Here is a 13,205-nt window from a genome sequence, read left to right on the forward strand (position 1 = left end):
AAAAACCCAAATGCTTTAGGAGCATCTAGACCAGCTTTTGGAGGCAAAGAAAGTGATAGGCAAGCAACACCTATGTAGAGCTACAGCAAAGCTTATTTTCTCATAAAGGATAACTTGAAATTTCTCTCCTATGTGCTCCCAGAGCCATGCAAGAAGTTGAATTCCACACAGCAGTGTAGATACCAGAAATTAAAGGATTTTAAGAACAGAACACAAACTTGGTAAGTTAGTAGCAAAACAGATGTCTGTCAGCAGAGTATTTGAGAAGGGACCCTGGTTCCCATGACCTCAGACTCTGCTGGGAAGGGACACCACCTCACAGTGGCCAAGTCTTCATGGAGCATCAAAGCAAAGAGCTGGAACTCTCTTGTTTATTACAGCTGAAGAAACTTGGAAAGCCAAGCTGGCTGTGCTGGCAGTTCCAGGATCAGCTTCTAGTCCGTGGAGAATTTTATAGTGGAAGATAATAATGACAGCAAAAGAAAATAAAACATGATCAAGCTGTTCAGAAAGAGCCTGCTGGCCATTGTCAAAGCCAGAGATGGAGAGGCCAAAACAGGGAGGGAAAATCTCACATGAAAGCTGGAAAGAGGAAGAAAAAAGAGACACTTATCATGTAACAGCAAAGCAAACAGGCAAAAGTTATGCTCATGCTAATGTCCTGGGGTGGACACCTGCTTTCCAACTTTGTGTGGAATGAACCACTGGTATTTAAAACACATGCTCTCCTTTCCCACATCTGAGAGTGAAACAAAGCAAACAACGCTGACATTGCTGCCTTCAGGGATTTCATCTGAAGGATCTGCAAAACTGCCTTCCTTCTGCAGGTGTGTAGAAGTGTTTCCTGGAGCAATGTGGAGTACAGAAATAAAGTAACATCCCTTATCCAAGGGCTGGGTAAACCCATTGCTTAAAAATCAAAGACTTGAAACACCAAGATCCTGGATGACAGAAGTGGGCTGCAGCTATTAGGAGCTGACAAGCTAGAAGTATTTGTTCCCTAAACAAGCATCTCATAATCAGGTGCTGTCAGCAGAGGCTAATTTGGAGCACTAAGAAGGGGTAATCAAAAAGGAACTGGAGCTAGAAGGCCCAATATTTTCAATCTCTGCACAGAAACCACACTGGAGCATACATACATGAGCATGTTGTGGGGATGAAAACTCACTGCTGGAAATGTCAGGGCTTCAGAAAATCCCATTAAGTTCTGATGTTATTCTGAATTCCCTCTGATGTCTTGTGCATCCTCCGTGCACTGAGGCAAAGCCAGGCACCACTGAACAGACCTCTTCTACAGGAATTTGGAAGATGAAGGCAAAGAAAGCAAGAATGAAATCTGCCTACCATCCCAGGGACTGAAAATCCTGTGTGCCTTTTAAATTAATCAGTAATTAAGACCAGTAATAATTTTAACCAAAAAGCCCAAGCCAAAGCCAGAGGATCTGAATGATGACAGAAGAATGGAGTGCTGCTGTCAGAATGTGGCAGTGGCCTGTAAATGCCAGAGGGTGACAAACAGCTCTGAGCCTTGGAATCTGGCTGGTTGCAAGTCAGGCAGCTGGGCTGTCCAGAGCTCCAGGCTGCCCAGCTCCCATCCCAGCAGATCCAGTGAGCTGGGCTGGCCCTGCTTGTCTGGCAGAGATCTGCAGTGTGAGGAGGCAGCACAGCTCTGCACTGAATTCCCAAGTTCTCTGTGGCTGTGACCAAAACCTTGTCCCACTGGTGGTAAATTAACTGCTAATCACATTAAATCTGATACCTGTTTACAAATGGATGACTTTTAGTGGCATCCTCAGGTGCAATGGACACTCCAAGTACAGCCAGGCAGCCGTGGGTACCATTCCCCAGCTCAAGGCACCCAAGCCTTCCCATCAGCAGTGTTATTTCTGACTCTACTTCTCACTGTAGAAGCAGAGTTTTTCTCCCTAAATTTGCCCTAAACCTTTACACTGGTAAACAAGCAAGACCAATAGGATGCTACACTTACAAACTAGGCTCCCTTTAATGTTCTCATAAGGCCAAAGGAAACCCTGTGGGTTAAGTTCAAATGGAAGTTAAAACTTCTTTCATTTGGAACAGTCTGCAGCTCTTATTATATGAGAAGGCAAAGTTTAATTTCCAAATCTAGCTCTAAAAAAATCAAAAAGACATGTAAGGTGCAAGTCTGTCAAGAGCACCCACATTCAACTGTTGAAAATGGCACAGAGGAGATAATTAAAGTGAGACAAGTCATCTGCCTGACATTATCCATTATCCCACTATTTTTTCTGCAGGAAACATAATGATACTGAGCTGTTTTATTCCAGGCACTGAGGAACAAAGCTGAGCTTGGACTGAGGAACCTGAATCTGAGTGTGTTCCATGTGCAGACACTTCTAGACTAGAAGGATCCCTAAAACTGAAACACATCAATGCTTTTAATAGGAGCACCTTTGAGTGAAATAGATGAGCACAGCACCCTTCCCACAGTGCTCACTGCCAATTTACCACAGGCTGACAAGAAGAATTAATATGTTTTTGAGCTTCACACAATGTATTTCTTTTCTGATCAAAGCCAGCCACAAGAAAGGGCCCAGCAAATGTTGGAAGCTCTGTACACTCATCTGAGAAGGGCTGATAAAATTCTATATGTTTATGGCTTTTACTTCCCTCCAGGACATTTTTCCTTGATGATATTATGCTTCTGATTATCTGCCTACCCAAACACACACATGCAGCAGGGGCCAGTACACAGGCAGCTCTGCAGGAAGTTTACAGGGAGGAAATGAATGGTCAGGGTTTGGTCCCACATTGGAAAATGTGCTCTTCTTATATCAATATGAGAGTGTCTGCAGGGGACTTAATAGACATGCAGATCCACAGAGTGATTACTTCTTGCTGAGCTCAGAGATGCCAACCCTAACATCTGTTTGCAGTTCATTCTGCCTTATCAAAGGCTTTTTCTGTAACCCTTATCACATAGTGTGGAAAGGATGGCTAACAAAACACACTCTGTTAGCTGAAGGAGCAGATTGCTGATCTGGTTATCTTAGGCAGAGGACTACAAAGAAACCACAGTACTCACCTTTACACAGGAGTAAATGACTGAAACAAACACCACTGTGGTCAGGATCAGGAAACAGGTCAGGTAAAAACCCAGCATAAATGTAGAGCTGAAATCAAGGAGAGGTTTGGTTGGTTTGGTTTTGTTTTTTAAATGCACATCATATAGAATAGCTACAGGTCTGCTCTCCAGAACACATTTGAGCAAGCTATGGCACAGTGCAGAGGCTTTCCAATTAGGATAGCAGTAGGAGACACGAGGTGCCTTGAATACCAACAGATACTCTGGCCTATTTAGAATTGTTCAGACAGGCTGCAGAACAGAGAATGCTGCATCTTTTACAGCAATCACCTTCCTGCTGGGGGATAGAGGTGGGACTGAAAAACATTTCGTGCACTAGAGGAGGTGACAGAACAACTTGTTGTGGCAGGTCAGCCCCCAGCTGGCTGTGGGCAGGGCACCCCTGGGAAGGAAGGCAGGCTGAGTGCTGAAGTGCAGCTGGGTGGGAATAATCTCAGTGGGAATGGCTTCCTGTCTTGCACAGGGAATGTCTGTGCAGCACCACTCTCTGTGCTCTGCCTGGTGCATGGGATGTGAGCAACCTCAGCACAAGGACAGTCAGGGATAACAGCCTTATCTGGGCCAGCTTGAGAGGTTCCTGCTCCTCCCAGCTTTGAAGTACAAAGAGGATTCCAGGGCCAACTTTGTACTGTGAATTTTCATCTGTTTTCCTCACAAAGATATTCAACACCAATTTCCTGGTGATTGGTCTCAGTGTGACAGGATTGGCCCCTCCCAGGAGTCAGCCTCGTTCATAATCTAAAGGAAGTATTCGTACAATGTGACATTAAGGACAACAACACCAAAGCCAGCTGGTCTCTGTGTTCTCTCATGACTACTAAGATAATTGTACTTGCAAATTCTCTGTTTGAGCCTTTTTTGAAATTCCTTAAAGCTACTCTTCTTTTCATAATAAATTGACACTGACATTCTGCCTGGTTTCAAACCCAGATTCCACAGTGTGTCTTTGATGAAGCTCTGATGGTGACACATATGCACCTGTGGTTTCACTTGGTGTTTAACTGCTACCTTCAATAAAAGACCAAAGCTAAGCAATTGAAATAGAAAGAAAAACAAAGCAAAAGGTGAGGGGGCATTACCTGCAGTTAAAATATAGACTTTAATTTTCTCTTGGGACAAATCACTTTTCAGACAGGCCAGGCTGACTAAGGACACTTCAGAACTTGCAGAAAACACCCCAAATAAACAACCACCCTCTTTATTGGGCATCATGGAAGGAGACTGAGCAGCACAACATTTACACCACACTGCCATGAGGGATTGGATCCTGCATAATACAAAGGAGGCAGCCATATGGTTGCCACACGTCAGAAATTGTCAAGTTGTCATTTAAATGTTAAACTGGGTTTTATGGAGACAGTGTAGTGGCTGCTTAGGGAGTTTGATGAGCAACACAAGCCTGGTAGAGGGGCTCTGCTGGTGTGAAGTTATGACAGCAATATCCAGAAATCCAAAGTGTAAGCCCTTGTTAAATTAGTTACTCTCAGAGAACATTTCTGGATGCAATTAACGATTTTGAGCCTCTTTCAGCTTCACTTGCAGTTTCCCAAAGCAGACCTGTCTGTTTACACAGTGCATTTGTCCTGATGTTATTTTGCTGATTCAATCCTTCTGTGAGCACTCCTGCCTGGGAGAGTGAATGACAAACATCAGACTATGTGTTATTTCTGTGTAACCAAATATCTGAACACTACAAACCAATCTCGACTCCAAAAAGATCTGTGGTGGGAACAGACATAGAAAACAGTTGTAATGGCATAAAATAGTGCTGGAGCTCTCTTTAGGGACAATTTTTTGTCTTCTTGTAAGGAAGATAAATTTGGAGCATTTTCAGAGCTTCTGTGATCTTGTTCGTCAGTTTAAAAATGACTAACTCCAAATTTATTTCCAACACAGCATTGCTCAGTGAATGGTGTATTATTGCTACCAAACCAGAGCATAAGAAATACCCACATGCTGTAATTTTAAGTGGCTTTTAAAGAACTCTTTGAGAAGAAGTTCCATTTCTGCAGATCTCACTGCTGGAAAAGGTTTGGTGGGTTGTGCTGTGTCTTGCAGCCAAAGCTGCAGACCACTGCAGTGGGCCAAGAGCACTGTGCCCCACAGCCCTGAGGAGTTTATGACATTCTTGCCTGGGAAAAGAAATGACTGCAACCCTTAAACCTGGAGAGAGCCACAAGCTCAGGCATGTGCAGCTCAACCCCTCTCTACTTCTCTTCTTGCCCAACTGCTCTGGGTCCAGAAGAGTAAAAATATGAGAGACTATGCCTTATTTACTAAGCAGCCCCTGAGACCTCAGTGCTCTGAGCAATGAGGCTGTGATGGGTTTTCACCTCCCTGTCCCACTGTGCTTAGGTAAGAGGACAGCCCAGCCTTGTGCTGGGAGTGTGTGCTGTGCCTTGGCAGGCAATCCTCCCTACTCAGGGATATTTCCTAACTGAATTTCCTAAGATAGAGGTACGTTACAAGAGAAATCACATCAGGAAAACAGAAATCCTCACATGCCAGTGAGGAGGTTTTAATCTTCACTAGAAATGGGTGAAAACAATAAGCACCATGCATGACTTGAGCATGAATTATTTAAGGATTTTTCTCTTCCCCTTGGTGTTCTGAATTTTCAAGAAAAAAACAAAGAAAAGTAGGCTGGAATAGAGGGGGGGAGCAGATGGGATCAAAGGGATGAAAGGGTACTCACTGTGGCACAATTATGATTTGAACAAAGCAGATGAAGAGGAAGACTAGGGAGGCACAAGCCACATAGGCTCCAAACCTGTCATCCACCTGCTTGGAGTACTGCAAAAAAACAGAGTTATATTAGTGGGAAGTGTGTCTGGCTGCCTTCTCTCCACAAAAGCTTCTTTCATGGCTTTTGTCTAGGTCCTTGGAAAGCAGTGCTGGTAGGAAACAACATTCCCAACTCCCCTTCTCCCCCAGGCAACCTGTAAGGGCTTGAACAGGTCCAAAGGCCAGGGAAGAAACTCAGGACCTGGGAGAAGAGAGGATTCACCAACTCCCCCTTGCATGAGAGGAACAGAAATGGATTAACTGGGACCAATTCTAGGTCACTGTCATCAGGCCTAAACTTCTTCCATGGGAAGTTTCCTCCAAGAGGGACAAATGAGAAAACCTTGCACGTGGTGCAGATGACTTGACTCATTCTGATGCTGTGGTTTTCACACAGTCACTCCTTCCAGCTGCCTGTCAGGGTATTGCCCATGTGGGAGCTGCATCCCACTCCCAAGGATGCTTTATTTAGCTTGAAGCTCAGTTCTCAGCACAGACCCTCTCAATGTTTGAACCACAAAACAAAAGGTGCTCTGAACAGGTGAACAGTCAATTTCTCTGGCAATTTTCAGCTACAAAACTGAAGAGGAGGAGTGGGGGGAAATTACATGCTCAAGTTTTTATCCAGTCCCACACTGATTCATTGAACAGCTGTAAATCCTGAAAAGCTCTGCTTTTGTAATAGGTAGTCATTCTTGTCAAGGAAAGACTGTTTCTAAATAAAATTATACAATAATTACTGCAAATTTATTAAGAAGTTTTTTCCACTGAATAATGAGTTTAACCCAAAGACCACTCAAGCATCCTAAGGATTTGTGCTTGAATAAAAAAAATAAAAGAAAAAAGGACTACTTTCTTTGTGCACTTAAACCCACCATTTCTTTAATAATCTTAATGTCTTTAATAATGTCATACAGGTACCTCTAAACTTAGAAATTAGAAATTAGACTTTGAAATTTAACTTTGCAGCCATCTAGAGCTGATGGTATCTGATAGTCTCTACTATATAGTCAGGGAAATGATCTTTGCCTCACAGCAATGTCTGAAACCTAAGCAGGAAGGAATCAACTGCTTATGAGCTTTAGGTCTGTTACTCCCCTTTCTCACATTTGTGGGCCAGAGAGCTATTTCTTGCTTAAAATGGGCTCCCAAAAATATCCAGAGTAGAGATTGCATCCCAATGAACCCTAATAATCCCTGGGGATATTTGGGGGAGACAAAAGGCAGGGGAAAGTCCCTCCAGAAGTGTTGCAGAGCTTAGGTAGGCAGGAGTGGGTTTCTGCAGTGATTTGAAGGGGATAAGGAGTGACTGCAATCTTGGTTTGGAGTCTCAAAGGCAGAGAAACAATCTGGTTTATTCTGGATTCCTTTTACTGCTTATCACTGCATATTCATGTGTGTCTGGTAGAAATGGCTTTGCTTTCCTGGCCAGTGCTCCCTCCAGATGACAGTGACTTTTTTAGGACAAATTATATTAAGGTTTCCATGAAGAAGCATGGATTTCTTAAGATCACAACCCCACCTGCAGCACCCAAACCGTAGCTTAAACCCTAGATATAAAAGCCTGACCTTCTGCAGGAGCATTAGACCTCCTAACAAGCCTGCCTGGCACACTGGTTTTTGGACCCCTTTACCTTTTTCTCCAGGTCAGGCTCCCTGAAGGTCAGGAGGAATTTGCGCACGTGCTCGGAGCGTAACCGGTCGATGCTTCTGGCGTCGATGGCCCGGCCCAGGAACTCATCCACTTCATCCTCTGGGTTCATACTCTCCTGGGTGCTCCTGGATGTCATGGAAAGGGAGCATAAGAGCACGAGATAATTTCTGCCTCTGCACCCTGTGTTATCACTGCAGTGTGTAATGAACTGGAGGTTAATGGTGTTTTGCTTTCGACAGCTTCAGCTGGGAGCAGAGAGGGGGGGAATCAGCTCTAGAGCTCACTGCCAGTCCTGAGACATTATTAAAGGCTTCTGTTTATTTGCCCTTTTTCTATAATACGTCTTTTTCCTTGCACTTGGATCTTATTTCCATCCCTCATTCTCTAAAACCACTGGGTAGGCTCCTTCCTTCCCCTCTGACTTACTCTTCCCTCCACTCCTGTGCTCTTGTAGATGTTAGTGCCTACACTGAAAAAATGATTTATGCATCCAGTTATATTTCTTGCTTTCTGATACCAATTTCTGTAAATATTATTATGAAAATTTCCAAACTTCAACAATTCTCCCTTTTTTTAGAAAAAAATTGTTTACAGAACAAATGTGGGCCTGACTCCTCTTCACACAGTTACTTATGAGTATAAAGCACAAAACAGAAAGAAAAATCTGTTTACAAGATATTTATTTAAGGAAAGGTTACAAAAGAAAAAGGCAACAGAAGAAAAAATACAAATTAAATTCTGCTTTCTAAATATGTGGAAAAAGATTATAATCTTTTGTTTTTCTGAATCTCTACTATAGCTTCAGAAAAAGAAAGCTGATTTTCAAAAATTGTTGAGAAGAAATAACACTGTAAACTTAATCGTCCTGAGGCATTTTGCACTGAGGATCAGGAAACCTGAAGCACCTCACCAGATTCTAGCTATTTTTAAAATCTAACAGTATTTTAATGACTTGATGCTGTCACTTTAATGGCCTGCCCTCAAATGAGCTATAGGCAGAAATTAAAAGCTAATCCTGAAGTGCTGTTTTTCTGCTTTGCTTGCATGATTGCCTAGGTTATCCCCAGGGTTTGCCAATAGTTATCCACTGAAAAATGCCCCTCCCTTGCACTGGAGTATATTCAGCAGATAACTATTTCTGTGTGCAAACCCCATGTGGCACAGCAACTTAGGGCTCATGTTGTGTGACCCTCAGTTTAGGCACTCTGGAGGAAAAATCCTGGAGTCTGACAAGCATGATGAAAAGCTGCTCTGCTTTATTTCCCTGGTTTCATTTGTACTGCACCAGAGCACACAATGCACTCTGTGCTGCAGCCAGCAGGCTCCCACAGGTAAGGCTGTGCTGGAAAGCAGCTTACAAACCAGAATGTGACTCTGTGTTAAAAGTTAAAGGTCTCTTTCCAAAAGGAAGGCTCTTTCAAAGCTTTCTGCAAAACTGGATCAGATTTTAAGAAGCCCTCTGTACCTCAACTCATCTGTGTACCTCTTGGCAAGAGGAAAATAGATCAGGTCTATCTGCTTGTTTCCATTCCACCACTCCTTGCCCCAGCCAGTGAGTTTAATGTGTCTCCACCTCAGCTGGGTCATGACAACACACAGTGGCATCTATTCAGTGGCCTTATAGCAATTATAGGCCTCATTTGTCTCAAGGTCTAATCTCTATTTTAGCCAACCTTAGTATTTCAGAGTAGTTAGGGGAAAGAGGTTTTTTATTTTTGGGCTCTAGAAGATATTTAGTTCCTAGAAATTCTTATCATCAGCTTTGAAAATAAAAGGGTTTTTTTCCCTGCAAGGTAAATTTACTTCCTCAGAGGAAGTACATCTGCTTGAACATTCGAGGGGATAATGCTTATTTTCATTCAGTCCTTGCAATGTCTTCTGGGCTCATAAAAATGAGCAAGGAAATCATTAGGCTTTGTATTTACAGAATGCCTTCCAAGATCCTGTGAGTTATGTACACACTTGGGTCATTCCCATTTCACCATTCTGAACCACGCACGGGAGACGGGATGTGTTTTCCAGAGCAAAGGAGTCAGCTCAGCACAGCACAGCCACAGCTCAAGTTCCAGTCTGAAAACATCACTCAGGAAGATGCAAGAACCTGCCTGCTTGGTCTCTGCCTCAGCTGCCTATTTTGTAATAGGTTGTTTTACTGCTCAGGTGACTTTCACACCCCGTTGTGCCCAAGCTAAATTACACTACAGCAAGTTTGGGTACATTTGCATAATGGAATTTTAAATTGGCTTACAAAAGTTCCCTGTGCTAAGGAGTGCCCTGGAGGCAGTGCCTCTAAGTCAGAGCTGAGGTACTGCCATAGACTAATTAAATTCATATGTCAAAATGCCTTTTGATATATTGATGGTGTGGCTGGGGGGGGCGGGACAGGGAGGAAATGAGGATTTCAGGCTGCCATGAAACTTCCAAAAACACATCCTAAAAGCAGTGCTGATATTTCTTCAAATGCAGCCAACAGAAAATTGTGTCAAGGGACAGGAACAGCATAAACAGAGCTTGTAGCAACTTTTTTACTCTGCTTGCAAATGTGAATACCAGCAATTAACCCAGAGATGTTGGCTTCAGAGTGGTCCAAAAATGTGCTGCTGATTTAATTACTTTCTGCCAATGCAGAGTGTGACCACTGCCAAAACTACATGTATGCCATAATTTAAAATGCTTCATGCTTAGATTCAGTAACTGAACCTGCACTCAGGTCCTGTTTTTAGGGATGTGTGGTGCCCACTTCTTCCTTTGCTTTGCAGTACTGACCCTCAGTATTTCTGCCAGTGAAGGAACTGCCTTAGTACTTGACATGGTTTAGGTACCTAATTTTAACCATTCTCACCATGAACACACTCTGCTAGAGATTTATTTTTGCCAAATCTTTGTCCTTGAGTTAAAGAGATTTCTGGATAAGGAGAATCAGAGGCAAGTAGTAGGTACTGAACAGAAATGCACAAATCCTGAAATCTGTATTATAAACTGGAACCATGCTGAGTGAGCCAGCTCAGCTAGTGGCTGTCACAGCACAAGGAACCTTTCAAACTATAGGATGGAGAACACATATTATGGTATGAGGCAGCTGATTTTTGTGTTTTCTTGCAGAAACTATGAAGAAAAATAATATTTAATGAGGAATATTGAAAATTTCTGTATTCCTATGAATTATTTTGTTGTAATCTGTTAGCTCTTTTCTGCCTAAAGCATATCTAACATCAGCTGAGTTCCCAGCATCCATGGATAAAAGAGGAAAAGGTAAACAGGAAGCAGTGGGACCAGTGGAACATCCCAGGGTGCACAGATCTAAATGTTACAAAAATCCAGTTTGCAGGGAAGGGTAAGGGAAGGAGAGACTGTCTCTTAACATTGCCATGTTCAAAATTATCACTTTCTTTTTCCTTTTAGGCAGCTGTTCTCAGTGCTCAGCCATCATAATGTGAATTTTCCCACAGCTGGATACTGAGAGCCCACAGAAGCATTTACCTGTCCCAGCTCACAGAAACCCACTCAGCCCTGACCAGAAGCCTGAGAAACATGATAAGGAGCAACAGGAACATATTTTAGGTATCAGATTCCTCTACTGTTGCCTAACTCACTCTAAGCAAGCTTATAATTAATGCCATTCAGCAGGACTGAATGTGAAATTATTCTAAACACCTTCAAAATTAGGAAATTATTTTGTTATGTCCAGCTGTAGAAGTTAAAAAGTGAATGTTTTTAGATTTTTTTCCTCCAAAGCAATTTTTCAAAATACCACTCTCATTATACTGTTATTTTAACAATTTCTCTAAAGTTCTACAGGAAAAAAATGAAAATGCTGCTAAAATTTAGTTATATATTTGTTAGAGCATGAAGCTCTGAATTTACTTTTACCAACAAGCTATCATTTCTGATATGAGTTTATCTCAAATGTAGAAGTAAGTAATATGCAATAATGAGTAATACAAATATATACAAATAAAAACTATACAGGTATTTCAATACATGCATAAATCTTTCTTTTTGAGATGTCCAACACTTATATATACTTTAGAGGAAGATTTTGTCTTGGGTTATTTGCAAAGAGTGAAGATTATCTGGGGCAAGGGGAAGTGCAGCAAAAGCATTTTAATTATAAAAGCAAGTTATAACCATCAAACAAATGAATGTTTTGAGGGCAGTGGCTGTTCTGAATGCACATCAGTCAGTCCTGTGCCCTCAGCTGGCTGTCCCTCCAGGACAAGCCTCTGGAGAGTCCAAACATTATTTTTGGCTTGCGGGCATCAATTTTTGTCCTTTTTTAATAAAAGAAAAAAGATCCCAAATGTGTAAACATAACAGTGTATGACAGAAGTAAATTTGCTTACTTGTCCTTGGGGTCCTCGAAACCCTGCAAGAAAGGAAAAGAGCACAAGGGTGAGCAAACAGGCTGACCTTGAGAACACAAAGCATCCCAGAAACAACATCTCACAGGGCACTTCTCATTTGTTAGGTGTGGATGGACAGCCTGTCCCACCCACAACAATATGATGTGCAGCCCTGCCAGCAGGCAGGCAGAGCAGCTGTGGAAAAACACATTCCTTCAGATATAAATTCATGGAAGTGCAGATAAAGGAAATGTTTCAGCTGAGTGCTGGCACACTTTATTTCAGGTGTCTCCTTTTTAGCAGTCACCATTAGAGATGATACAATGCAAATTGTACTGATATTATAACTGAGGATGTATTGCACTTGGAACAAAACTCAGAACAACAGCAGAAATCAACCTCTGTATTCAACAAGGCTGCATCTCTTTATGTCAGGGCTCAGCTAAGAGCAATGATGCATTTTGGTTTTCGTCTCTCCCAGGGGTCTCCCTGCTCTTCCCCTCATCACATGCACACACAGAACATGCTCTCTTGAATAAAATTTCAGGAATTATTTATAATATTTGCAGTAGCCCAAATATTCACAATTATTTCAGGACCACCTGAATTGATCAAGTGTATTTATGAATCATCCATAGTTTTAATGGCTAGAAGGCCTTAGACAAAATTTTACATGGAGGCACAAGTTTATACCTTTAGCATTAACATACCTAACAGACCAAATTGCATCAAAAATGTCATTTTGCATGGGCTGAAACAAAATGTGCCCTCTGACATCTAGGCTTAAATTTAACTGTAGTCAAGAAAAGTTGTATATTTGACAAGTAGGGTCAAATACTTAGGCATAGAGTTTGTACTCTGTGTTCCAAAACATAAAACAAGTGTAGCAGGGAGATATGAAGAATTGCTTTTGTTTTTCTCCCAGAGACCTCAGGCCAAAACTGCTCAGGGCACATGAGGATTTTCCAGCTGCTGGACCTGCAGCAGCAGCCATTCTGGGGTGAGCACTGAGATCCATCCATCCTGACTGAAAATCAAACATCTTTTGGCAAAAGTCTTCCCACAGCCTCCAACACCACCAGAAACAATAACACTGACCAGATCCTAAAGGAGAACAGATTTTGCCCTTGCAGTGAGTTAGCAATGTGGGCACATGGCAGCAGGAAAGCCAACACAGTGTCCCTGAACAGCACCAGCTTTGCCAGAGGCAAAAAGTGAGGTCTGTCACTCAGGTCAGCAGCCAGGACTGTGATTCACTGAGAGAGCAATTTCCATTTTAACATACTCTGTTTCAGACTAA

The 13,205-nt window shown here is 42.3% G+C and overlaps 1 protein-coding gene across 1 annotated transcript in view; it reads right to left on the reverse strand.

Annotated features, from left to right (window-relative positions):
• The window catches only part of ADCY5 (adenylate cyclase 5), a 199,921-nt gene that overhangs the window by 18,525 nt on the left and 168,191 nt on the right, over positions 1 to 13,205 (reverse strand). The window contains exons 9-12 of the mRNA XM_056496843.1: positions 11,906 to 11,928; positions 7,543 to 7,687; positions 5,820 to 5,917; positions 3,065 to 3,152 (exon numbers count right to left, since the gene is read on the reverse strand). Coding sequence (XP_056352818.1) covers positions 3,065 to 3,152; positions 5,820 to 5,917; positions 7,543 to 7,687; positions 11,906 to 11,928 — 354 coding nt within the window. The remainder of the gene's footprint in view (positions 1 to 3,064; positions 3,153 to 5,819; positions 5,918 to 7,542; positions 7,688 to 11,905; positions 11,929 to 13,205) is intronic.

This window comes from Oenanthe melanoleuca, chromosome 7 (assembly GCF_029582105.1).
Source record: "Oenanthe melanoleuca isolate GR-GAL-2019-014 chromosome 7, OMel1.0, whole genome shotgun sequence".
Lineage (NCBI taxonomy): Eukaryota > Metazoa > Chordata > Aves > Passeriformes > Muscicapidae > Oenanthe > Oenanthe melanoleuca.